At 53.2% G+C, this 25,849-nt stretch overlaps 11 protein-coding genes across 11 annotated transcripts; 4 read left to right on the plus strand and 7 right to left on the minus strand.

Moving 5' to 3' along the window:
• Window positions 1-2,037: 2,037 nt before the first annotated feature.
• BO97DRAFT_184510 (uncharacterized protein) lies at window positions 2,038-2,754 on the plus strand. The gene has a single exon (XM_025690416.1). It carries the CDS (start codon window positions 2,169-2,171, stop codon window positions 2,724-2,726), a length of 558 nt encoding a protein of 185 aa, XP_025555328.1. The 5' UTR covers window positions 2,038-2,168; the 3' UTR covers window positions 2,727-2,754.
• Window positions 2,755-3,120: 366 nt separating this feature from the next.
• On the minus strand, window positions 3,121-4,059 carry BO97DRAFT_421401 (BTB/POZ domain-containing protein; the record flags this gene model as incomplete). The annotated part of the gene is made up of 3 exons (XM_025696718.1): window positions 3,121-3,638; window positions 3,698-3,815; window positions 3,871-4,059. 3 exons carry the CDS (start codon window positions 4,057-4,059, stop codon window positions 3,121-3,123), a joined length of 825 nt encoding a protein of 274 aa, XP_025555329.1.
• A 1,293-nt stretch (window positions 4,060-5,352) lies between these two features.
• On the minus strand, window positions 5,353-6,810 carry BO97DRAFT_337471 (S-adenosyl-L-methionine-dependent methyltransferase; the record flags this gene model as incomplete). The annotated part of the gene is made up of 5 exons (XM_025691493.1): window positions 5,353-5,672; window positions 5,759-6,173; window positions 6,262-6,389; window positions 6,440-6,572; window positions 6,625-6,810. 5 exons carry the CDS (start codon window positions 6,808-6,810, stop codon window positions 5,353-5,355), a joined length of 1,182 nt encoding a protein of 393 aa, XP_025555330.1.
• Window positions 6,811-7,156: 346 nt separating this feature from the next.
• On the minus strand, window positions 7,157-9,200 carry BO97DRAFT_459267 (Zn(II)2Cys6 transcription factor; the record flags this gene model as incomplete). The annotated part of the gene is made up of 2 exons (XM_025699274.1): window positions 7,157-9,022; window positions 9,109-9,200. 2 exons carry the CDS (start codon window positions 9,198-9,200, stop codon window positions 7,504-7,506), a joined length of 1,611 nt encoding a protein of 536 aa, XP_025555331.1. The 3' UTR covers window positions 7,157-7,503.
• A 627-nt stretch (window positions 9,201-9,827) lies between these two features.
• BO97DRAFT_362658 (ceramidase) lies at window positions 9,828-11,751 on the plus strand. Its single transcript, XM_025692470.1, has 7 exons — window positions 9,828-10,122; window positions 10,176-10,188; window positions 10,259-10,319; window positions 10,405-10,548; window positions 10,621-10,902; window positions 10,964-11,081; window positions 11,201-11,751. The coding sequence occupies exons 1-7, from the start codon at window positions 10,070-10,072 to the stop codon at window positions 11,361-11,363; spliced, it is 834 nt and encodes a 277-aa protein (XP_025555332.1). The 5' UTR covers window positions 9,828-10,069; the 3' UTR covers window positions 11,364-11,751.
• A 323-nt stretch (window positions 11,752-12,074) lies between these two features.
• On the minus strand, window positions 12,075-13,466 carry BO97DRAFT_403307 (uncharacterized protein). Its single transcript, XM_025694707.1, has 2 exons — window positions 12,741-13,466; window positions 12,075-12,676 (listed from the first exon to the last, which is right to left on the minus strand). Exons 1-2 carry the CDS (start codon window positions 13,439-13,441, stop codon window positions 12,085-12,087), a joined length of 1,293 nt encoding a protein of 430 aa, XP_025555333.1. The 5' UTR covers window positions 13,442-13,466; the 3' UTR covers window positions 12,075-12,084.
• A 1,171-nt stretch (window positions 13,467-14,637) lies between these two features.
• Window positions 14,638-15,159, minus strand: BO97DRAFT_431885 (NuoB/complex I 20 kDa subunit family protein; the record flags this gene model as incomplete). The annotated part of the gene is made up of 2 exons (XM_025697508.1): window positions 14,638-15,088; window positions 15,143-15,159. 2 exons carry the CDS (start codon window positions 15,157-15,159, stop codon window positions 14,638-14,640), a joined length of 468 nt encoding a protein of 155 aa, XP_025555334.1.
• A 472-nt stretch (window positions 15,160-15,631) lies between these two features.
• BO97DRAFT_440714 (uncharacterized protein) lies at window positions 15,632-17,803 on the plus strand (the record flags this gene model as incomplete). The annotated part of the gene is made up of 5 exons (XM_025698100.1): window positions 15,632-15,781; window positions 15,831-15,885; window positions 15,950-17,065; window positions 17,134-17,420; window positions 17,502-17,803. The coding sequence occupies exons 1-5, from the start codon at window positions 15,640-15,642 to the stop codon at window positions 17,801-17,803; spliced, it is 1,902 nt and encodes a 633-aa protein (XP_025555335.1). The 5' UTR covers window positions 15,632-15,639.
• A 1,954-nt stretch (window positions 17,804-19,757) lies between these two features.
• Window positions 19,758-21,130, plus strand: BO97DRAFT_431887 (uncharacterized protein; the record flags this gene model as incomplete). The annotated part of the gene is made up of 2 exons (XM_025697509.1): window positions 19,758-21,081; window positions 21,117-21,130. 2 exons carry the CDS (start codon window positions 19,758-19,760, stop codon window positions 21,128-21,130), a joined length of 1,338 nt encoding a protein of 445 aa, XP_025555336.1.
• Window positions 21,131-22,190: 1,060 nt separating this feature from the next.
• BO97DRAFT_421409 (uncharacterized protein) lies at window positions 22,191-22,824 on the minus strand (the record flags this gene model as incomplete). Its single annotated transcript, XM_025696719.1, has 2 exons — window positions 22,191-22,670; window positions 22,777-22,824. 2 exons carry the CDS (start codon window positions 22,822-22,824, stop codon window positions 22,191-22,193), a joined length of 528 nt encoding a protein of 175 aa, XP_025555337.1.
• A 2,587-nt stretch (window positions 22,825-25,411) lies between these two features.
• On the minus strand, window positions 25,412-25,837 carry BO97DRAFT_411421 (uncharacterized protein; the record flags this gene model as incomplete). Its single annotated transcript, XM_025696179.1, has 1 exon — window positions 25,412-25,837. The coding sequence occupies one exon, from the start codon at window positions 25,835-25,837 to the stop codon at window positions 25,412-25,414; it is 426 nt and encodes a 141-aa protein (XP_025555338.1).
• Window positions 25,838-25,849: the final 12 nt, after the last annotated feature.

The following is a 25,849-nucleotide window of genomic DNA, read 5'->3' on the forward strand; positions in this document are numbered from 1 at the left end:
GTCATGCAGTTGATATGCGGGGGTAAGATCAACCAAGGTTAATGATAGTGAGGTGACTACGGCTTATATTCTGCATTCACCCCGGCGGGTCTGAATGAGTTCCTCCGGTAAGGTCAACCGTGGGTGGATGTCCGCCCGAATCTAGCCGAACGACGGGAGCCTTCGGAGCGGGCCGAAAATGGAAGCGGTGCGACGGTGCGACGCCGCCCCACTGAACCAACGTTGAAGGATGCCCCGCCCCTTGAATGGAGAAACCTACCATTTCCCAACCTCCACTAAAACACCTAGATACACCCTAACCCAGACATCCCCAGTCCCCACACAATGCTATCTTCTCTCCCAGCCGAACTTCTCTTCTCCATCGCTGAGTTCCTCTCAAAGTCAGCCGACCTCAATGCCCTCGCCCAATCATGCATCCCGTGCTACCAGATCCTGAACCCTCACCTCTACCGCCACGACCTCCGCCACCAACAGAGCAAAGCCTTGTTTTGGGCCGTGTGCGAGGGCCAAGAAGCTACCGTCCAACACTGGATCACGGCAGCAGCACATGTTCCCACCGAAACCTCGCGCACCACCGCCAGCGAGGCACTGCCCGAAGCCGCCAAGCACGGCCGGGAAGCCATTGTACGGCTTCTCCTGAACATCGACGGCATAGACCCCAACGAGACGGGGCAAGCGGGCAGGACGGCGCTTAGTATCGCCGCGGGGCGCGGTGACGAGGGCATCGTCCGGTTGCTCCTGGCTTCCCCGGGCGTGGACCCCAACGTCGGAGGCGGGCCCGAGAATAGGACGCCACTATGTCTGGGGGTGTGGAACAGTCGCACTGCCATTGTTCGTATGCTTCTTGCGTGCGATGAGCTCAATCCTGACACCCTGATTGAGGAGGTCACGGCACTGTGGTGGGCGGCGGAGTGCGGCAAAGACGACATGGTGGAGTTGCTGTTGGCGGATGCGCGCGTGGACCCGAATGCGCGGTCGGATGAGGGGACGACTCCGTTGTGGATCGCGGCGTGGATGGGGCATGAGCCTGTCGTGCGAAGGTTGCTGGCTGATGGGCGCATCGATCCTGATATCCCCAGTTACGTAGGGGAAACGCCGCTGTGGGCAGCAGCGTCGGCGGGACATGAGCACATCGTGGACATGCTGGTCGCGACTCCCGGGGTGGATGTAAATGCCAAGGATCATGAGTTTGGGAACACGCCCTTGTTACTGGCGGCGCGGCAGGGATTAGTGGATGTGCTTCTGAGGCTGCTGGCTTGCGAGCGGGTGGATCCTGATGCGGTAGCTGGGAGCGATGGGGACACGACTCTGATGCGAGCCGCTCGGATGGGGCAAGAACAGGTGGTCAAGAAGCTGCTGGCGACCGGAATGGTGAACCCGGATCATCGCAATAACTGGGGTGTCACGGCGCTATGGGAGGCGACGCATCGCGGCCACAATGGGATCATCGAGGCCCTGCTGGCGACGGGGATGGTTGATACGGAGATCACCGAGGCCAACGGAAGCACCCCGCTGTTCATGGCGGTTGACGCTGGCAATGCCACCGCGGTGGAATTGCTGCTGAATGCGGGTGCAAATGCCAATTTCCAGAACTCCTGGAAAATAACGCCGCTGTGGAAAGCAGCCAATGCAGGCCGTGCGGACATTGTACGTCTTCTTCTTGCCCAAAGGGGGTTGGAAGTCAACTGCCACAACTTGACTGGAAGGACGCCCTTATCCGAGGCAGTGCGAGCTGGGCATGTAGAAATTGTTGAATTGTTGCTTTCTGCGGACGAGCTGGATCATACTACCCCGAACTTTGAAGGGCAAACACCATTGACTTTGGCGAAGCAGTCCGGCAATAAGGCTATGGCAACCCTTTTGCGACAGCGGAATAAACGATGCTTGAAAGAATACTTCAGATAGACGAAGGTGCGGTATGTGTCATACACAAGAATGCACCTGACAAACCTCAGTTTAACCGGATTCGGTTAGTAACAATATCAAGCACGTCACCATGTATGTTAATTCCAATCTCTCTCGAGTTACAGCCATGACTCAACAACAGGTTAACGTTGTTACCTAACAACGACTTTTTTCCCCTTCCCACACCTACACAACTCCCTGTCTCCTTTCATTGTGATACCCCTCGACCCTATCTCTTCTCTGTGCTATAACCTCTGTTAGCCATGTCTTCACGTACCGAAACGAAATACTGGACCAGGGAGCATTTCCTCGTCTCCACGGATAAGAATCTCCTGTCCCCAACAGCAATCAACCGCGCCTTCGCACAAGACTTCATTTACTGGGCACAACCGTTCCCGGAGGAAGTCCTACGAAGCATCATCGACAATTCAGTCTGCTTCGGCCTGTACAGGCTCGCATCTCATCCGGTTTCCGACAGTGAGGGGGTTCTGTCGAACATTCCCGTCGGGAGCCTGACATCCGGGAATGTGGAGCAGATCGGCTTTGGGCGACTGATCACGGATAGCGTCACTTTCGCATACCTGAGCGACGTCTATGTGCTACCGGAGTACCAAGGCAACGGGCTTGGCGGGTGGCTTATCGACTGCGTGGATGAGGTGGTCAAGCCGCTGCCGTATCTGCGGTGGTTGATGCTGCGGACCTCGGGTGAGAAGAGACAGGAGTCGTATGAGAAGCGGCTTGGGATGAGTGTTATCCAGTCGGGGGATATCAGGAAAGGGCCAGTTATGATGGGGAGGAAAGGGGAGCGGGGGACTGTATGACGAACGTTCGGTTCGGGGTTCGATGGAGTTTGTTCTAAATATGTTATAATGTCATTGCACAAGAACACGTCGCGCACTACTTAGAAGGACGACAGCTACGAAGAAGCTTCTTCTGAAAGGGATTCTGGCTATAGCACATAGCACATGGAATGAATATTATCTGGCAATGCACTTGTTGAATATTGAAGCGGAGCAAACCATTTCAACCAGAAGGAATTTCCTTCACCGTCCCAGCTGCTTTGCAGTATACCTCCCTGACAAAACATCAAGGCTACACCGACTTGTTCATCTTCTTCCGACAGTCACAACCCAGACGGAACCCGCGAGAGTCATAAGCTTTTCTGGCTTGATTCTGACAGAGCCGACGGGTGCTCGCGAGGGAGACCGAGCTTCCTCAGACCTTATCCACGGTAATGTCAAAGCCGGTGTCGCTTTCGCGCTCCTTCGCCAGCAGTTCCGCAAGGTCCGCCTTCTCCCCTAACAATCGGGAGATGCGTTTATCCAATTCAGTTCTTTTCGCATCTGATTCCATCAGTCGCTTTTCCAGTACACTGTTCTTCTCATCCATGCGCCGTAACACTCGCACTGAAAAATTGTCATCGAAAGCACTCTCGTGAGCGCCGTCCGTGAGAAAGTCATCGAGGTGATCCACCAGAACAGCCGCTATTTTCTCCCGAAGAACCACGTTGTAGGGTATCCTGTACGCCACCTGAACGGCTTCAGAAAACCCCTCAGCCGACCACGGCATCTGCAGTGTAGTATCCACTTCCTCATGGACCAGCTCCGTCAGCCCCTTGACTTGGAAGTAGTCCGCGATCTTGGCAACATAAAGGTGGGCGATTAGTACAGTGGATAGACTGGCAGTAGGAGAGGCAAGAGTAGACTTGATGTTGCTCTCGCAACTTGGTTTGTCTGCTCGTCATCGACGGTTAGACTTGACGTGAAGATCGTGGGATATGCGGTGAGGTTACGCACAGGATCGCGAGTATCGTACTCGTTGATGTAGTCACCTGTGTATAGGTATTGCACCATGTAGTTGACAGTTGATGCTTGGAACTCTTCGATGCGGTAGATGCCGGAGTATTCCTCCTATAAGATATCAGCTTTCGCGTCGGGTCTCTTTCTGGATACGAGAGTAGGGTACCCTGAATCTGCTGTCGCAGGCTGCTGCAAACACTTCGGACTGAGGACACACGATGACTTTTTGAACGGCAAACGTGCTTCCTGCACACTCTAGTGTTAAGTCGCTATATTTGGCGATCTTTGTTTCGTCGCCAAGCACCTTGTGCACGATGTTCGAATGTAAGGCGATTTTGCTGAGTTGTTGGGTCATTCTGATTTGTCTTTGACCTGGGATGGTAAAAGTGAAATTACAATAGACGGACGGTGATGTTAGTTGGGCGAACTATCAGTCTGTGACTGAACATTATCGATGGTAAAGGTGAGAGGTGAATCGAGGGTGAAAGCGAGAGAAGATGGTATGAAGACGTAACACGTCAACAAACTGTGTCAGCGTTCTTTGGCTGCGGCTGTCGTAATCGAATTATTAGACACTGTAGTCACCTGCTACCCCACTCTACCATCTTTACTTTGATTTCTCTGTAGGATGATGATGGAGTAGCTGGGGTGGTGATCGCCCACCAGGTTTTGGATATTCCGGCAGCAATCCCCCCTTCGTGTGTCCGTAGATTATCCACTCTTATAGCCTCGAGCTCTCTGTTCTTTGATGCTATATTTCCCAACTAGCCACGCCCGACCGTATTCAAGAATATCCCAGAGATTGCGGTTCTTTACCTTAGTAAAACTAGGATCATAAGCAACCCTAACACCAGTAGCATGCTCAACGAACTCTCATAAAGGGTCGCCTGGTTTGCCGTAATGAACTGAGGTTTATAGTGCCCAAGCTCATATGCTTGCCAGGAGACTGCTTTGTGGAAAGTCCAACCGTACAGAAAAATGACAATAGAGCCGCATATAGCGGAGTAGTAAAACACTGTGGGATAGCTTCTGATAGACTTTGAGATTGTGCTCCTTTTTATGGTCAGAAACCGTGGGTTTGAAGCATATTACTGAGCTGTATCATGCCTCAGGCACCGACGTTGATAGTAATGCTGTGCGGAAGAAGTCTACTCCAACCATGTACCTGTGAAAGACCAGTTGATCTTGGTACCTGGAATAAGCATAGGGTTTCCGGACGCCGAATGTTGTGCATGATGGTTCTGAACTATATCTTACCTTATACGGTCGATCTCATCGGCCGCTACTATGTGCAAGCTGGATGAGACAACCGCTTGGTATTGCGAGATAGATATGTCTTTGCAGCATAAATCTTACAATTCTCTTTTTGACAACTACGAATAAATACTTGGTCTTGATATTCGGCTTCCGAGAGCATGGTAGGGTTTCCACCCCTCTTACCATGTGTCGAATTCGTCTTCTTATCGAAAGCTCATAAGACCTAAGCATTCTGCTGAGTTGTGCAGCAACGTAAAATGACTGAGCAGGCTTAGTGCGCATAACCGCAAAGTAGCACGTGCCCAAATCAACTCTCATCACCCAATCCCACCCAGCAATTCATACTTATACTTAACCTCTACGTCTCCCCCACCTGTAATAAGACCTACCCCTAGTCCTCAGCCAACCTCGCCTCAACCACACTCTGCGTAGCAAGCGGCGAACTCCAGATCTTCTCCACCCGTAGCCCCACCGACCGCAACAAGTCCCGCCACATGCCCTCCGTGCGCTCAAACGCCGACACGACGACCATCATCGTCTGATCGTAGCCCGTAGCCTGCGGATGCGCACCCTGCGCAGGGATAACATGATCATGAATGAGGAGCGTGCTGTACCCGGGTGTCATCGCATCGCGCAGATGCTCGAGAATGCTCCGGGCCGTATCATCCGGCCAGTCATGCAGCACACCATGCAGGTAGTATGCGCGGGCACCTATCAATCACTCCTTAGCGCCTCTAACCTAATTCTATCCACCTACAATCCCCCCACTCATCAGCGGGGTGAGAGGAACACAATACCTTTAACAGGCTGCGGGGTAAAGAAATCATGCGCCATGGCGCGCACTGTCGCGGGACAAATCGCCTGGCGCACGACGTCCGGCCGATCCTGCAGTACCAGCCGAGCAGCGAGATTAGGTTTCTTTGCGAGGAACTTGTTGATATCGTGGCCGACGTTGCCGCCCACGTCAACTAGTAGTGGGGTGGCGGATGTGTCGGGCTGGGCGTCGGCTAGCCGTTCGTAGGGGAAGATGTCTAGCATGCCTGCTTGCTTGGCCATTACGCTGCCCATTACGTTGTTGAAGACGGCGCTCTCGGTCGGGTGTTGGTCGTAGTAGTCGAAGAGCGAGCCTTCGAAGTTCTTCGTGTATTGGAAGATGCCGTCGTTCGGGTCTGTGGGGTTCTGGTAGTTTGTCTTCGCGAGGTATTCGGGCATCTTCGCAAAGCAGGGGTTCATGGTGTCGTGTCTGGGGGTGGGGGGGTTTAGTTAGTTGATTGGAATTGGGGTGTGGTTTGACTGTGACTAACAGGAATGGGATCCAGGCGCCGAACACGGGCTCCAGGAGCGACTTGCTGAAGGCGGATTGCTTGTAGTGGTCAGGCGAGACCTCCACTATGATGTTGCATGCTGCCAGATGGCGGAGAATGCGGCCTGGACGAGTTAGTCACGCTGGAGACTTGGTAGATTGTGGTGTGTCATACAGAGGAGCATTGGGTCGGAGCCGGTCAGCTCGGCGAGCTGTGCGGTCGACTGCTCGGCCTCATCGCCTACTTCGAGCCACTTCTCGAAGAGGTGAAGGTCTTGACTGACTTTCAATACAGCATTGAGGGCGGGCTAACTCAAACTTTAGCTTCACGACCAAGGAAAATGCAGTCAGGAATCATACCTGGGTGATGCAGAGCCGCGCCACGGTATCCCACGAAGTCTCCAGACGGCTAATCAGAGCGTACGCCTCTCTTAGCGCATTGACACGGTCGCCGTCGTATGCAAATGATGAACGATCAATGTTTTTGATCGAGTGGACGAAGTCATCCACATTTGTCGAAGGGGTTGAGGCGTTGTTGGGTTCCATTGTAATGCAGGAGCGGATGGGGTCGACAAGGGTGTGAAGAAAGCGATCGGTTGGGAGCAGGGGGTATTTCTGTCGAGCGGGCGATCATACTAGGTATGCAGCCTGTCAGCTTCCCCTCAACACTAGCGAAATAAGTTTTGGCCAGCGCAGGTCGGTGACCAACGAGCGGCTGCGCATTGATATCGGGTGGCGGGGCTAGTCAATCGGTTTACGAGATGGTGGAGTTCGCCCAGACTTAGGGCCGCGTCGTCCGTCTTCAGCTCGCATATTGTCGCATAATTCGTATTCTGTCGATCTATGCAGCTCTAGTGTCATGTATGCTGGACTGTTGAGATCTGACACGTCTTATAGTAAACCCTTAGCGCTCTGTCTAATGCACCCACACATCCAAACAGCCGGTTCTCAGGGGTTATCTTTGCTACCAGCGCGTTGAGGGTTGCCTGCTATCACCCCTATCGCAGTTATCTGGTCACAACCCATAACGCGAACAATGACTTTAATCTCTCGCGAGGTGAGGTTATTACCCAAGTAGAACTTACAACTTAATGATCGTACCCCCTGCCCGTAATGCACCGGTCCTCTCAAGAAGATCAAAGCCCTCCGCGAGACAGCTTGGGCTTCATTCCCGACATTTTACACCATTGCTAGAGAGCTGCAGTAGTCGCATTGCATGGCCAAGGCAGTTTTCACGCGCTACACAGTGAAGTGGTCACCGTTGGGAAGCAACTGGTGCCAGCCAGCAGTGCAGGGATTCGATCCCGGGGTCCCCAACTGGCCGGGGGTGTCTTCATCGAGACGAAACCACCATTCTAACTCAACGCCATTGACTTTGAACGGCATGCGCACGCGACAACGGTCCTTAAATATCATTATAAATCCATTTGCAGCAGAGACGAGCGCGGGATCAAGCAATTTCCCACCGGGCGTAAAGTCCGCTGCGCTTAGCGACCGTAGCCAACGCTTGATCGCAATATCCTCACGGACTACCCGAGCCAGCAGAGTGGCGTTCCAGGGCCCCTCTTGATGCGAGCAGGACTCAAGCATCTCGGTCGCTCGAGTGCGAACGTACTCCTCGCTGCTCCGCCTCGCTGCAAGAAACAAAGCCGGAATCACCCCACCGTCCATGCAGATGTGTGGCAGATCGCCTTTTTCCTCTGAGAATGTCTCCGCGAGAGTAATCATTTGTCGGAAACTGTCCGCCAACTGGGAGGAATTGGGGTCATCCACGGGTTTTGGAATCGTGTAGAGGCAGATCTTGAGTGTCACGGATGCCATTTGGAGGAGGTGTAAGCCTCTCTGCTCCTTTGTACTCAACAGGTGAGTGTGTAGTTTGCGGAAATCACCCAGCATGTCGTATAGTTCCGACAATCGAGCCCAGAGGGCTCGTTCAATCGAAGGGACAGGTTGGCCGAGGGCGCGCTTCCTTGCAGTTCCCATTACTGCGGTGCAGAGGCGATCGATCAAGCGGCGCGCCTCCACGATGGACTTGAACTCCAGTGGGGGCTGTGCAGCATCGCCGGCGCTCGTCAGCACCGGCGACACACCAAAGAAGCAGCACTGGCCTTCTAGGTTGGCGAAAGCATCGGCTAGACTCGGCTCTAGGTCCGCGCGGTCTCCGGTGGCCGCAAGAGAGGCTCGATATGTCTTGAGCATCTGTAGCCCGCTCTGGAGATGCCTGAACGCATGATTGTACTGTCCGAGCGATAGTTCCACAGTGACAAAGATCAGACAACAGATGAGGACGGTCTCGATGAACTCGGGATCCCGGGACCTTTGCCGGCGCTTGAGCTGGCCAAATGCACGGTTGAGCTGCTCGAGAGCAAAATCATGCCAGATGTTCTGCCTCAGGGGCTGCTTTGTCCCTTTGTTGACCTGCGAGTATCGGTGTACGGCACTGAGGGCAATGACCGCATGACATACCGCCGGTTCCGCATGTCCGATCTGCAACGTGAGGTTTTGCCACACGGGGGAGTCGTAGTAGCTAGCTAGGTTTGAAACGGTGCAGTGCTGGAAATAGAGAATACTGCGTCGCTCGTCCGAGTTGAGACTTGAGTGCACGCCCACTGCCATCGGAGCAGGGAGAGCCAATGGGCCCAGCTGAATGGCGCGACTTTGCGGCAAGCGGGTTATATCATACCCATCGCAACGTCGACCGGTGGATACGCAATTCCTGCATTGTCCGGGGGATTCGTCACATTTTATGTGGCGTTGTCTGCAAGAGCAGGGGCAGTAAGCGAGCCAAACCACGTGCGTACGGGTGAGTGTGGCCCGTCGGAAGCGAGATGGGCACTCACTCACCTGCAGGTTCGACATCCGGTGCGGGACCGGGGTTTCCCATGGTTCTGTCGCTTAGGAAAGGTCGTACGAGAATTGGTAACACAGGTCGTCATTTTAGAGTCAAAGGTGGCTGTAGGACAGAATCAAATCTTTAGATCATGCGACATGGATGTGGCATGGATGTGGCATGCGCGGTGGCACGGATGGACGGGAGGGAAGCCATGCGGGTCAGTCAGCCTGGTGATTCAGGGGAGATGCCGGATTCGGGTCAACACGGCCCGGCCCGGAATACCACGATGGGTACCGGGTACGCTGATTACTGTGTAACTGTATGTACTGTACTCGTAGGCATTCCAGCGGTACGAGTAAAGCAAAATACATACTCACTGCCACACACCCTTCGATTCTCAGTCACTGTATCATGTGACCTATCATGGCTAATCCTACCAGCCACAACCTGTTTCAGCCACGGTAAGTGCCTGCCCGGGGCCATGAGCAACACCTTGAATGGAGTGGTACCTTTCTTGTTCTACCTTTCTAAATGGATCACTAGTTAGGCTTGATAGTTAGTAAGACTTCCTTGTGGTTCCAGCAACAGCCTATTGCCATACAAGCCATACAGAGCTAAAACCGTCTCTTGCAATGCGCAATCTGACCCTATCATCGACACTAAGGGCCTAGGCCTTTATTAACCTCCTGATGACAATGGATATTCATGACAACCCAATTCTGCTGTGAAGAATCGGTGCTGGTGGCAGCTCATGGAACCTCCACGGCACAAAGCTTGTGTGCTGCCAAGCCCTTGCATAAGATGTGGATCATGCAGTGGGGCAGTTTCCCTTGCTCGCCACGTCGCGCTATCGCCAGGCTGCTATTTTCGCAAGCCATGCCCGGCAACCTCCGCAGCTTCCCTTCCAAGCAACTTCCAACCATCGCGGTGACCACATTCCTCCTTATCGCCAACCTCAACCCTCTTATCTAGATGGACGTATCGCATAAGAACCCCTTCTGGGGCCCGCAAACATCATACTTGAAGTAAGTGTCCACCCAAACATACACAAAGCCTTCCTGTAACTTACGCGCCTTAGCTTCTGTGAAGAGGTACCTACATCTGTCCTTCTGCTGTCTTCCTTTGTGGACGATCTCTGATAATTGAGGGTCCATGATCTAGGATTATGTAGTCACTCGCTACGTGGCCGAGTTCATCAACACTTCTAGCAGTCTCATCTACAGTGCGTCCAAAACCCCCGAGTGCAATCAAGGGGCCATCTCAGAAAGCGCAATGGCCACCCACTAACTCTGGGAGCTGACCCCCAGTCCTCTATGGAATATACGGCCTGATTCAGCTCCGTCAAAAGCCTGCTCCTTCCTTCGCCCGAGCAATCCCCTGGTTCGGTTTGATGGGTGTCGGACTGTGCTCGGCCGGCTACCATATGACCTTGAAATACCATACGCAGATGTGTACGTCACGGATCAGACCTTGCCTGCCTCAGATTGACTGACGCCGTAGGTGACGACGCTCAATTGATATAGCGGACGAACTCTCAATGCATATGTTAACCACGCCGCTCGTGTACCGAGTCCTCACGTTTCAGGTGAGCCCACAGTGGCGCAGGGTGATTGGGATCGCGCTTTCTGTTGAGTTCGCTACCGTGATGATCGTGCACATGGCCATGGATGAATTCCTTCTCCATGCCGTGACCTTTGGGGCGGGGGCGTTGCTCATTGCGCGACGGACCATGCAGATCATTTCGCGTCAGATCCCCGACCCGCTGATTAAGAAGAAGACTCGGAATATCGGGCGGTTCGGTATTTGTGAGTCTTGCCGAACCCTCATGCATTTAAATTCCAGAGTACGGCCACTGACCGAAGCTAGTTTGCTTTCTCTTCGGCTATTTCGCCTGGTTGATCGACGTGTGGGCTTGCAGTCAGTTGACTGGTATCAGACAAATGGTTGGTGCACCATTTGCCTTTCTTTTTGAGCTGCATGGATGGTAAGTCTCACTCCAGTCTACACCTCATGTCTTTTTTCATTTCCTCGACTGCGGGGCTGTTGAACGCTTGACTCGTTCGCGGGGAAGATCACGCCAGCTAACCAAGCCGGCGGGCGTAGGTGGCATTTCTTCACCGCCATTGGCGGATACGTCGCTGTTGCGGTGGTCGATATGATCACTTCAGGCGAGGTGGACTCCGATCCCTCACCCCAGCTAGCCTGGCCGGTGTCTCTTGCCGCCGGAATCATGGGACCCGATGCGCAGGTGCACAAACGGGATTAATCTGGCTGCGGTCTGTGTTTCCGGGCATGGGCTCCTGTTACCCTGGTATAGAGATTAAACGGCGTGAAGCAGGTGAAGTGATGGGCTCTTCCATGGTGGTTCTGGCTCGTCGAAGAATATTCAAGCGAAGACTCAAAATGCGCTTGGAGCATTTGCAGGACGCGGGCTACCTGATTCCAAGAGGACCGAGTAGGATTAGGTACTAGGTATAGTGCATGCATCGCACTTATAACCTGACTGCGGTCGGGATAGAACAACCTCGGTAGCCTTATCCACTCATGTTACCGTATCGATAATCCTCTCAAGATAGCATCTTTGCAAAATTGTAACTCTCATGAACATACCTGGATTCTCTCCTGGTCGAGATGATCCCGATATCATATCCTACAACTAGGTAGAACAATACAATCTGATACCTGGCTCATCAAGAGACCTATGTTATTGTATAGAATCACGTGATCGAACTGCGTGGCACCGATAGAATGGATTGTATGTACCGTACTCTTTGAGAGAAATGAAATATGGTCGTGTACGTAGTTGTGGACATTAGTAAGTTCAAATATGAGAGAAAATGAGTCTATCACAGCTGGGCCGCACCATGATTGCCGTGATGTCATCAGCAGTAAAGAATTGAATGTTTGGGTCATATATGCGAAAATGTGCAGGGTATCTATTGAATGCAGAAATTACAGTAGCTCATACTCATACAGCATACAACGAATCAACACCGATCTGCCCCCCATGCCCCGGTGACATCAACCCCGCCAATATTGCGAATGCCCATCAAGCCCAGCACCGCCTGGCCGCGGCGGATCAACTCACCGCCCTGACCGACCGCCTCCCTCCGCTGGATGCCGAGCCGCCGCAGCCGCTCCACCTCCTCCTCCCCGAGAATGTCTCCGCCCTTGCGCCCCTGCCACACCGCCTCCCGCACGACGGGCGCCCACGTCTCCGCCGCCGTCAGTTCATCCTGATTCCCGGCGTACACCTTCCGCTGCCCATCGGGATGGGCCGGATCACAGACGAGCTGCGACGAAAACCACTCCGACCGGACCACCTCGTAGCGCCGCTCCAGAAACCAGATCACGGGCCAGGTGATAAACCAGAGCTGGAGGATGATGCACGCCCAGTACACGAACCCATGGTTACGCAGGCGGTTGATCCAGTGCGGCGAGTAGATGGTGATCATGCCGTTCGCGAGCGACGGGGAGACGTGCACGTGGCCTTGGTAGCCCGTGGAGCGGATGTGCGAGATGAGCTTAGTGCGCATGGGGCCGGCGTCGAAGCCATTGAGATTCCTTCGGTAGGTGAATCTATTTCCACCAGGTCAGCTTTCATTCATCCAAGTACACCGCTTCGGGGTGGGATTATACGTACGATTTGACCGGCGCAGGGTCGCTGCAGAACCGCCGGCACCACCCCCGCAGCCCGGGAGAGTCCTCATTCTGGCCGCCGTCGCCGGGCTCCAAATCCATCAGTCCCTGGCCTTCGCCGGGTTCGGAGTTCGCGTCGGGCAGCGCGATGCGACCGCCTGTGTCTGCTGTGCTCGCTCCGCGCGTGGGCCAGCGTCCCCCGCGATACACGCGCTGGTTATCGTGGTCGCTGACGACGGTGGTGTAGGACCAGCGCTGGAGGGGCCCGGTGCGCACACCAGCCCCCCAGGTGAGCAGGGTGCGGGTGAGGTCGATGCGGAAGTTGAAGTCGCAGACGGTCTTCCGGGTGGAGTCGTTGCCGCGGCGTTCCTTTTCGTGGTGCTGGCCGCCAATGATCAGGCATGGTCGCGGGGGCAGGCGAGTCTGCTTGTCGATGAAACTGTAGAGGGCTTCGGGGTCCGAGGAGAGGGTCGAGTCTTGCGTGACGACACCGGAGTGGCGGTTCTTCTCGCGGATGCTGTGGTAGCGCTGGTGGCCGGGAATGGTGTAGGCCTCTTGCGGCGGGGAGAGCGGGTCGTCGCGGTAGGGTGTTGGGTCGTCCGTTTCGTTGTATGCGGGAGGAAGGTCATCTTCTGGGAGAGGATACGGGGTGGAGGAGCAAGCTGAGGCTGGAGGATCGGGTGGGAGGTCTTTGAGTTGGCCCATGGTGGATGATCGTATTGCAGTTGTTTGAGGATTTGGAAGAGGAGCAGAAGCTGATCGGGACGGTTAATTTAAATAGAACCAAAAATGCGCAGGCAGCGGTGGGGGCCGTTCCTTGGGTGCCTGAAAGTGCCGGTGGATAGTGGAGGGTGCCTGGCACTAGTAAAGCTCAGCCCCCACCGCCCCCACTATCACGTGTATTAGTCATACCTCACCTGACTGGGCTCAGTCTTCACTGATCTAGGTGTAGTGGTTGATGATTGAAATATTGATCGATATCCCTGTCTGGTTCGTGTCTTCTAACGTGCAACGGTCACTTATGAGAGCAGACACATTATCAGTCGAGTTACAATGCAACTCTTCACAGCTGCCATTTTTTGAACACGCAAGCTCCTGCCCTATGGCAAATATGTTTTCTCTCCCACTTACACATCTTCACAACCACCCAAAACAGACCGTCCGATAAAAGCCCCAATGAACAATATAAGAACACTGTCCTTTCTCTTTAAACCACGAATCTCGGTATAGCCAAAATCACCAGCACTAATAGCTGATAGCTCGCCATGTGTAGGTCTCACTAACCGAACAACACAATAGTTCTTGGCGCTGCGCAGCCGTCACACCCTGATCTGTCTACTGGCTGTGTATAAGACGATGGAATCCTTATCAGTGTGATTCATTTTGAGACAATGATTATGCAATTATTCGGTGTGAAAAGCCTCAGTGTACTAGGCATCGGCGGCGAGATGCCTTAAATGATTGATGCTACCTGATCGGTGCTTTTTATGGGAGCCGTTTCGTCGTCTTAGGCGGAGGTACGGACGTGACGGGGCACCAGAATCAAGGGAGAAACAGTTGGGGTTCTTCGCATAAGGCAAAGAGATGGAGAATCAACGAGCGACGCAGTTGAGAAGCTAAAGATGGGGATATGCGATCACGAGAGAGAGAGAACTTCCTGAGATGGAGTTCTGCTAGCGCGACTTGTTCCGGCTACTTTGTGCTACCTCTACAATTGAACAGTTTGGCCTCATAAGCAACACAATCCCTACAGGTCATGAACATACGCCACACTGACACCGCTGAAGCCCTACCTTTCGAAAAGGACACAGAAGCTAATAGCGGTAAGGTAATTGACTGACTAGCTCCCAGAACAAAATGTCGGAAAAGAAGAAGAACAACCCCATCAAACAAAAAGCCCATCATCGTCGATACCACATCCGCGTGATCTTCGTCCTCCGCATCTTCTTCTGCAGCTGAAAGACCCCGTACAGAGTCGCCTCCGCGGTCGGGGGACAGCCGGGAATATACACGTCGACCGGCACGATCCGATCGACCCCGCGTACAATGCTGTAGCTGTAGTGGTAATATCCGCCGCCATTGGCACAACTGCCCATACTGATCACCCATCTGGGTTCCGGCATCTGGTCATAGCATTGCCGTAGGGCCGGAGCCATTTTGTTGGTCACCGTGCCGGCCACGATCATCACGTCCGACTGCCGCGGCGAGGCCCGGAAGATGATCCCCAGTCGATCTTGATCGTAGCGCGGCATGGACATGTGCATCATCTCAATCGCACAGCAGGCAAGGCCAAAGCTGAGAGGCCACAGGGATCCTTGGCGGGCCCAGTTAACGATTTGGTCGAACGTGGTGCTTGCGAGGTCAGCGCGGGGGATTGTTGTGGATGTGCAAAGGTCGGGTCCTTACAGAACGTGCTCGGCCATGTTCATGGGTCGCTTTTCTGTTGAGAGAGCGTTTCGATTATGTTGAGGGTTGGTAGTCGCAGTGGTCGAGAGGAATGTACGAGGAGAGGGTGCCATGAAGGGAGAATGGAGACGAGATCGGAGGCATAATGAAAAAGCTCCTGCATGGATAACATGTTGATAAGCTGATCGTCGGGAACTACAGAGGTAACATACCATGATTGAGCTTCTGTGAACGGAGAATGCTTGAGTAATGCATGATGGTGTTGGAAATGATGAGGCGAATGAAAATCTTGATCTACTGTGCGGTGGTTAGCAATCAGCAGCTGGGAGGGGGAGGTTGTATACATTTGATGTGGGCCATTCCCGACTACCATGTGGGATTTCCCGATTACTCCGAATACAGTAAGGCTACCCGACTAAATCCCCACTTAATTTCTGCCCGTCCTTGACTGCCCATAATTCCGCCACTCCTCACACACCTCCCATTCCACATATACTATGCGACCTCAAACCTCACAGGAGTCACTCAAGAGCCCGACTGAAGTACCAACCGGTCGTGGACTACAAACCAGAGTAATCTGTTCTCTCTGTCAGAAAATCTTCTCCACCAAAAGCCACCTGCGGCGACACGAAGCCAGCCGTAAGCGATTCCATCCGTGCATCCATTTCCACATCTAACCCCTGGCTAGATGCACCGTCGGCCAAATTGACCTGCAACTTTTGCGGCGGTGCTTATCGGAGAAGGTATCCCTTACCCATAAGTCCATGATGGGATGACTGACCGATCTGACTCACCATCTGCACTTAGAGACGTTCTGCGTCGCCATTTCCAGACATGCAAACAGAAGGGGGACTACCAGGTCCCCCTCCGACGCAAGCCCGGAAGGAAGCGAAAGGCCTGTAACGCCTGCGCTGAATGTCGATCATTCTGCGACGGGGATTTCCCGTGCGAGGCCTGCCTGCAAAGGGGTATCGACTGCTCCTCCACCCGGATACGCGGGGATGACAGTAAATCCAATCTACCTCGCCAGCCCTTAACTCTCCAATCGCCTGAAACGCTTGATAATGCAAGGAAAGCGGGCACGGTTGGTCGGTCGGTCAAGTTGTCAATACCATTTCTGTTGCATTACACGAATGTAGAAAGCGAATCGAGATACGAGAGTCTCCGGCTGCTGTCCCAGTGTAACCTCGCGGACACGAAAGACGGCTGTTGTGCTGTGGACCACCAATCGCACAACCTGAACCTCGCCACTGAATCCTGGGAAAGCTTATTCAGGTCTTTCATCAACACTGCCACGTTGGACATGTCCAGCAGTGCACAAGCCGCTCTTGCGGACCGTTTCGACTACACGGAGCTTCAAAACGTTGCGACCAAGTTACTAACCCTGCTCGCAGGGTGTAAACACTCCACGCCAGAGGAAAGGGTAGATCCTGATAAGGCGAAGCAGTTCTTTACGCCCACGAACATCGCGGAGTTCATCGAAGCCTTTTTCAATAGCCCGTTCCACAGCCATTTTCTCAGTCCAGCATCATTCCGGCTAAACCAAGCCTCAGGGCTGCTTGTTCTTCCAATGGTGCTATTGGGGGCAGTCTACACCTCCCACAGCAGAGCAACCGAGCTGGAGATATACTCAAGCAATGCGGAGCACCTGATATTCGACGGCCCGGAGTTCCAGACCCTGATGGATAAACGAAACGACTCCCTCGATGACCATCGAACCCTGGAAATGCTTCAAGCGGCTATGCTTGTCCTGAACCTGCAGGCTTACAAGGAGGACCCGGACAGCATCCGCCAGACTCGCCTGCACCGCCTACCGCGGCTCTTCACCGCCATCCGCACGATCGACCTGAATCAGATCACGAACGACTGCGTGCCCAATACCTCCAACTGGGAGGCGTATTGTCTCCGCGAGGGCCTGGTCAGGTTCGGCAGCCCTTGGACCTCCCTGATCTGATCGTGCAAGATGTCACTCAACTGACAACGATCCACAGAATTATGGCCGGCATCTACCTCCTGGACTGTTACTGCGTCATCTTCTTCCGCTATCCGACGCAGCTGCAACCCGACGAGCTCACCTTCGAGATCCCCCAGCGGGACAACCTGTTCCATGCTCGCGATGCCACGGAATGGGCGCAACTGTCATCCCAAGACGTGCAGCCGCGCGCTCCTGTCCGGCTTCGAACCGCTCTGCGCGACTTCATGCGGGCCGATGGCCTGGGCCCTCTTCACAAGGACTACGTGCCCCAGACTCTGTTCGGATCGTTTCTCGTTCTGTCAGGTGAGTAAGGGCCTGCGCACTTTATTGATATACACAGTCCCATTCCCATTGCGGCGTGGAACTAACACACGAGTGATCCAGCTCTACAGACCGTTCTGTTTGACCTGCTAGCCCTGCACACGTTCAATGACGACCTTCGGGCGTTTGAACCAGTGGAGCGGGGTCTAGATCGGTGGAAGGCTCACTGGGACGCTTTGTGCCGCACGACCGAGCCCGCCAGTGCCCAGCGGGCTGGGTTCATCATCCATGCGGTTGAGTATTGGTGGGTGGCCAAGGCGCTGGTCAAGCAGCCTTCGGCTGCGCTGACGGACGACAACAATGACAGCTTCCTTCGGATGGTGGATCGCTTGATGCAGACGGACGGTTCGCCTGCGGGTGGCTAGCAGTGCGGTTCCTTATGTGCCGGCTGAGGGGCACCAGCAAGAAAACCGTTGGCGAGGACCAACACATGGACGTCAGGTATATTCTGGCGACCGGGAAGGATGTACTGTACATGTAACTAAATTTCGCGAGACATGTGTTCCGCGCTTTGCAAGCTACTATTTTGCCCGTGTCAATAAACATTTACTACATGTACATGAGGTCTAAGATTAGACAATCCAATTTTGGTTCTCCGGGGTCCCACCCAGCACGCGCCTGATTAACGGTGAGGGTGCATGCAAACCAGAAACAATGATTCAAACGCACGATTCCTTTCCAAGGAAACACTAGGTAATATCCTCCCACTCTCCCCAATGTACCGGGTGCTATCTCGCTGACGCGTGGCAGATCATCAGAACCCAAGCGACTGCGTACTTCACGGGGTAAGCGGGGGCTCCCTGACGCCGATTCTCAACGTCCAGAGGCCCTGGTAGTCCGAGTATTTTCGCATTCGCACCCATCCAATCGTGAGTTATTGGGCTTTCATCAGGCTAGACACTTCTCCTGCCTGTTGCCGCACGCAAAATCGTTACTCATGTGGCGGTGTAGAGGGCTGGACTCTTTTGCCCTGCAAAACCGGCTCCGGTCCCGTTTGCAGGTACGTAATGGCAACCCCTGCCCGGTGAAAGTAGCTGCTGCCTGTACTTCTGTGTCCGCGGCGATGGAGTCAATGCAAGCTAGGGGGGTTCAAGCTGGCCTTTACGTTCGCGGGATACGGAGATGATCAGTCTGTCTCCTAGAGCGGCGTCATCGGGAGGAGTGAATTGTCATTCAGTTAGCGGGCGAAAGAAACGAGCAATATCTCATTGCCATGACCGCCGGACCCTATAGCCTCGTAGACTGGGTATCTGAGTGCGATCATGATCATCTGGTGCGGGATTAGATTTATGAGGATAGGAGAGAGGGAGGTATAGAGAAGAAGATAGACACGTGTCGCTAAGCTGTCCTCTGACTTCTAGTCCGCGTGGAAGGTAAACATTTGATCAAGTGGCTAGCTACGGTTGCAGTAGGGTCACCCTTGGTCTCACTTCCGAGTTATTCGAGCTCTAATGTCTTGATAGGTCGTCGCCAAACGCCTCGGCGACCATTGTGACTCAGTTCAGCCGCGCCACGGGCAAAGCAACGGTGATACTAGGGCGGCCTGGGACGACTGGGCATTCAAGGAGTCAGCACGAAGGTTCGTCTGCGCACCCACTATGAGTGGGAAAACACTACTCATTCTTGCAGGTTATGTCTGATATATCAGATCGTCAACATGCTGGTCTATTTCGATCCAGCCACAATGTGCGACCATCCAACCGATCCTGTTGTGTCCCCACTCCCGGCAAGGAAACAGCTGTGGGAAGCGTGCGATGAAGTGGCGTGGAAGGTGGAAATCGAAAAGGATCCCCCAGTGAGGACGAAGTTCGCAGTCGCCGCCAGTGATGAACTCGTTCGACTCCCTAAAAGCGAGGTCTATTGTTATGAAGCAGGGGTTATCCAGAGACAATCAGGTGATAGAGAGATTGCAAGCTGGGAGGATTGGTGGTCCGGGATGGATGGACTGGGTGGGCTGGCTGATCATGCTGGCTGCTTCTCTAGTAGGATAAGGATAATATAAGTATAAAACTGGAAGAGACGTTACTTACCTCATCCTGACTGCATCCCTGTGCGCGTGACTCATTCAATACCGTTGGGATCGCGGATCCCTCCTTTTCCTTCTCCTTCCTTCTTCACACCTCCTCCTCTTCAAAAACATCCTCACAGTCTCGCTTTTCGTGCTTCCAAACGCATTCACTATCTTATTCTCAAAACAAAAGTGTCCACTTCTTCTCTTCTCAAGTATCTGTCAAGCACCATCTGGGGAACCGACGAACGACCACGATGACAACATCTACCCCTGGAAATTTACATCCATCTTCGGCACCATCACGACACATGACGCCATCTCCATTCGGACGACTGGGCAAATTGCCTATCGAGCTCCGGATGACAATATATGAAATCTTGCTTGGGATGCGACCCGCATCCATAAAGCTTCTGTGTTGCTCTCGAGCGATCTACGAAGAGATCACCAAGCGTCTTTACGACACAATGGACATCCATCTGTGGCCACATGTTCAAGAACCGTGGATAGACATGTCTTGCAGGCAACTTCGATTGCGTTGGGGGATAGACAACCACAACAAGCATCGATTTTCGAGGCTCCCCTACCACAAGACCCATCTCTACATCCATATCTATGCACCAGATCGGCAGGACCCCGGGCAGATTGTTCTGCTATGGAAGAGGATCTCCCATCTGATGGAACTTCTCGAGGGCGCTGCAATCCGGTCTCTCACGATCCACCTGCAGGAGCACAAGGGATGCGACTGGCAGGAGGAGGGGCGCGCCGTCGAGAGCATCGATTACCCTGGCAGCCCGCGGCCCGATCACAATATAGTGTTTCTGCCATTTTGTACCCTGTCCAAGGTGAGAAGCCTGCAGGTGATCCCTGCGTCGCCTCGGATGGACGACGCGATCGACTGGGGGCTGATAAACTACGGTCGCGAGTTTATCCTGCACAGTGGATACGCAAACTACAACGACGGCCCGCTGAGTGGCGACTCGCAGTATCGCGATTTGGCCCGTCTCTTCGACGACATCACGGCAGTGATCCTCGATACCGGTTTCTTTCTGGATACTCGATTGGATCTTCTCCCAGGGCTTACTGCGGGCAGGATCCGTCTGGCCCGCGCTCGGGATTGGTTGCCAGACCAGGGCAACCGTCTTATACTCGATCCTGTCAATCGAAAGGTGCTTCGGAGGATTCGCAGGTGTCCAGAGTCAGTCAGCCGCCACGACCCTGACTTGATAAAGCTCATGGTTCGTCACTGGCACCATTGGAACCTATATGTTGATTCTCGTCACGGCTGGGACCGTTTCTTACGAGCATACTGGGATGTGCCACTCTGGGAGCAGTTCTACGCGGATGGGCTTCCGCCCTTCACCCCAGACAACGTGTACAACTATTGGAAGGCGGTTCCGACAAATCCCGACCATGGGTGGACTAATCGAGGCTGGTTTGAAGATTGCGGAGAATTTGAATTCTGTCTCTGGAGCTACCTGCACCGGAATTGGGGTCAAGAAAGCGTCGAGTTCCGCTGGCGCAACTTTGAACGATACTGGTGCACAGACTGTCGCCACATGGGATTTCAGGCCGGTTGCGATGGGGACTGTGAGCAGTTTCGTCTATTTGACTGGTTGCCAAAGACTTCGTCTAGTGATGAATCTGACGATGAGCTCGGTTGCTGTGAGAATGGTTCCTGTGATGGTTATGGATGAAGGCACCTGCAATTGAAGATGCTACAAGTGTTCCTTCCTTGAAGCCCTCCGAGGTTAAAACGGTAGCTTGAATCAATGCACCTAAGTACCGCATGGTCCCTTTCTGGTGCCGACCTCTTTCGGATTCCCATCCCACTCAATGTACTGGACTCCTGCTGACGCTACGTCCAACAACACCAATCGAGTATCCAGCATTATCCTAGCTTCATGGACGGACCAGTACGTGTTGTAGACTAGTCTAGACAATGTTTCGTATTTTCTGAGATATATTGAACACTCCGCATCCCGACATCACAAATGCTGGAAACGGGACCCGCGTCCTGTCAAATTAAAGAGGGAAGATGAAACCTGTTTTAAAGACAAATGTCCGGGAAAGCCAAGTTAGAGCGATCTTACAGTGTAACCAAGTTCATTACATCCAAAGTCTGGTTGGTCAAAACACATGCAACAAGATACGCTGACTGAAGTATAGAAAGAACTACATCTGGACAGAGCAGGGCATTCGATCAGGGAAGAAAGCTTGACTTGGCTTCTTCCTCCCTCGCCGGGGAAATACTGAACCCCAGCACCACGTTAAGGTGCAAGCTCATCGCTGGGGGCCCTAGCAGCAGAGACATTGGAAATCAGTATCTGTCTACTAGGATCAATGGAAGAAGGTGATACTCACCTTGGTAGTTTTATCGATTACTGTCGAGAGTGGGGGAAATAGAGAACAAAGGAAGCCTTATCGTTCCGAAGGTGCGTGCATCATTACACCCCAAAGAGAACCTGAACAGACCGACCACCTCAATCTAACCAGTGTCCTCCCCTTCCTTAACATTCCCCCTTTTCCCTAGTTCCTTCTCCTGTCGCGGCCTATCAAGGTAAGTAAGCTCCTCGGTGACCTTCTGTCGTGCCTTCTCGAGAGCCTGGCGGCCCTTTTCCGGATCCTTGGCGTACAAAGTGCAGAGGTCCCCTTAGAGGTCTTGAGATAGACGGGCGTCCACAGCATTCCCAAAGGCCACGGTGGGGAGTCCTTTGGCAGCGGCGCTTCCTTGGCCACATTCCTCAAGGTTCGGCGCCTTTTCCGAGGAACGCAGGGAATTGGATCCGGCACACTATGCCTCGTCCGCGTCGAACCGAGAATAGGACGAGAGGTGACCGGATCCTCTTCTTGGAGGTCTGGAAGAACGCGTCGACTCGAGACTCAAACACTTTGTTTTCGAACGCACGGTGTGCGTTACCCGGGCCGGTATGCAAGTCGGGTTCCGGCAAAGGACGTGCAGACAGCGAGCCAGGTCTGGGGTCGATCCAACTTTGGGTATCGACATAGAGGTCCAAGGTCCGTTCCCAGGTGGCACGGTAAGGGAGCAGAGCCTCTGGCAGAGCCTCGGAAAGACGAGCTTTGGCCCGTTCAATTTCATCCCGTAGCTTGCAGGAGTCGTTTTGAACGACTGGGTTCCCTATCCATGCGTGGCAAACGATGTTCCGCTTACCATACAAGAATATTGCAAGCTTCGTAACCTCGAGGTCGACATCGAAGTTCTGCTGTCGGAGGTGTTGAACACATCCTTCTAGACATTCGATGGTGGGTTGTCTTCCGAGGGGATCCTTGGACTCCCTATTGAGCTTATAGCGGAATCTGAAGACCTACGATGATATGCGTCGCACGTCTGAGGAAACGGAGGCCCTCACTAGGCATTTCCAGGACCAACCCGCCTAGTCGCCATACTCGAGAAAGATTCGTTGTCGCTTGAGTTCCTCGGCTGGATCCAGAGAAATACCATTTGACTTTCGGACGAAGAGCCAAGCGGAATCGCCCAAATCATCTAAGGTCTAGAAGCCTGGCGACAGAAGGCCACTCTGAGCATCAACGGAGGCGGGGCGGGGCGAGTAACTTGGGCTTGCTCCGGGGGCAAGGTCCCCTGGGTCGAACTACACAGACGACGTCAGTACGTAGACCTGCTTTGCTTGAAGATCATGGGAAAACTCACTTTCTATTCAACATGATTGCTTCCACAGGCGTAAAGATGAGTTTAAGAAGTATGATTTGTCGATAGAATTGTCTACAAACAGACTATGCTCAAAACATGAGGTGGGAAAAGAGAGAAAGAAGAGCGAACATACGCAAAGCGCTGAGGTATATTCAATCTCCATTGCATTGGTGCACAGGGAAGGTGCGACGGCAGACCTACCGTGAGGCCCTCATCTAGAGTATCAGCATGTGTTGTCAGTTCCTTCCTCTGGCCATGATGCATTTCCTTTCTCATTCCGGCCTTTCCCCCGTCGTTCCTACCGCATGCAAGAACCAGCCCCATCACACGTAGCGCAGGGTAAGCGCCCTGAAGTTGAGATAGGCAATTGAGTATAGTAGATGGGGTATAGGGAATCTCTGAGTACATGCGCGTTACAATGCTGGGAATTGATCCAAGTAGTCTTATGGCGTGTACGACGGGGATATGCATTCTTTCCTTCGTACATGTATGCCGATTTCCTCATCCTAAGGCCAAATCATGAAGTTAGAAGCTACGCAAGAACAGTATGCGTTTACATGCTCCTAGACACGGTAAGAGACTCGACAAATTCTGTATTGAGCATAGCACTATCCCGTTCTTCTTTTCTAAAAACATATCCCGTTGAAAGGTCAAACCTGGACAACACTTTCAAAAAGCATTTGTTGACCATGCCAATGAATCCCATAATTGCTAAAGATTTCAAGCCGTTGCACAATCGAACGATAGATTCAGAGATCACTGTCGCACAGAAACGAAGAAAAGTCATTTGCGTAGAGTAACTAAACATAGAGTGCGAAGTTGCCGTTGTGCCGATCTCATTTACTCGTCAAGCCCAGTGTCTTAGACTAGCCGAGCCCGCAGCTGTCGCTTGTGGTTGATATCAGATAGGCCGGGTTCTATGATGACCTCTTCAGTTAATAGCACTTGCACTGACCTGCACTTATCTGTAGCGAATAGCCTCATGCCCTACGGATCCTTGATCAGAGTACAGTACAGTTCAAACTTCCAGACCCTACATTAGTCGGACATGGCATTACAAGCCAGTTGGCTCGATTAAGAACGCCAGTCCGCTTCTCCTTACCCGCTGCCCTACCGTCATGCTCCATGAAATTCAAAAATACCCTTCTTGCTTCTTGCTTGCGATCACTTCTCCATCATCCATCAACCATGAAAACCAGCCACACAGAAGTGATCAGGCATTTATTCTGCACTGCAATCACGAGGTCTGCAACATCCAAACTACGACAACCATTTTCGCATAGCCTCTTAGTGGGCGATTAGGATAAGGTCCACAACAGTTATTACCATTTAGGCTTCAGATCAGACTATGCGGAGGATCGCGAGATGTGGAACTCATCATGAATCGCAATCTCTCACCCTCGGCATTGACCAGTACCTTCATTGGCTGCGCGATTTTGGATGGAACAGTACTGAGATTTCGATTCTGAGTTTCAAAGTCACTTGCAGCAGAAACTATATGAATAAGATATGGGTAGTCGCTTCGGCAGCTTTGGCCAGTTGGTAGTATGTTTTCTATCCCAGGGTGCACACAGTATGTACTATGGGCGACCGGCTGTCTTGTAGGAATCTTATGCGGTAGATAAGTCTAATGACAGATCCCCTGACTCTCTCGATTTCGATTTTGGCTTAAATAAAATTACCATTAGGATACCTGTACCTGCGCTTTACGCAAAAGAACTTAGCAAGACACGTTCCTCATCTGCCCTGAAAAGTCGTCATGCATCCTCTAAGTTCAATTAGTGCCAATGGGTGCGTATTTTGGGACTCGTGCATTCGTTCGCTGGCCCGTCATACTCTCAGATCCATCGTGCTAATGCTTGGAGAGTCAAACTATCCTTCCTCCCTGGTCACCTCAGGCTCTACCGCGCATGCACTTGGTTTCCAAGATCGCATGAGTTTACCCCGATTGGCGCGACAGTGGCGACCATTACCCATGCACACTAGCTTGGTCGAGCGGTTCTCACTCGACAGTATAGTTCATCGTCGACAAGGCTGAATAGTACCCTGGGAGCCAGGCGAGTTCGCACGAGCTTGCATTGAGTTTGTGCACCGGCGGTACGATCAACTACCTTCCATGCCACGGCAAGGGCTTCGCATGTAGGTTGTCGCCATACCAATCACCCCCAAACGCATCCAATTGCCCTCTACCAAAAAGGTTACAAGAAAATATACCATCCATATACGCCCACCGCATTAACTCTACACAACACCACCCTCAACGCACACTACCCTACTCCCTCACCTTCCAAACCATCACAAGCCTTCCGTACCAACATTCCGCTCAATAGGCTGCCCAGTATACCGCGTCATAATCCGATCCACGAGCACATCATCCGGCGGCCCTTCATCACCACTCTCCTCGGACTCTGTCACCTCCTCAGCGTACACCCTCTGCCCTGCCCCCGGGTCCATCCTCTCGCGCACATAGCTGCGCGAACGAGATCCAAACCGGCGTGAAGGCCGCCAACCAGGGCCATAGCTACGGGGCCTTGGCCGATAGCGCTGCGGCGGGGAGCGGCCGCGGAATGACGGGCTGGGCGACGGCGAGCGGCGGACCGGGCCTTCGCGGTTGGCGATGTCGTCGCGACGGTGGCGCACGTCGGCGATATAGGTATTCAGCGTGGTCGCGATGCTGAGCCCGACCTGCACAAACGCAAATATGGCGCTGGCTCCGTCCATTACGCTGGTGTC

The sequence above is a fragment of the Aspergillus homomorphus genome (assembly GCF_003184865.1).
Source record: "Aspergillus homomorphus CBS 101889 unplaced genomic scaffold BO97scaffold_4, whole genome shotgun sequence".
NCBI classification, from domain to species: domain Eukaryota; kingdom Fungi; phylum Ascomycota; class Eurotiomycetes; order Eurotiales; family Aspergillaceae; genus Aspergillus; species Aspergillus homomorphus.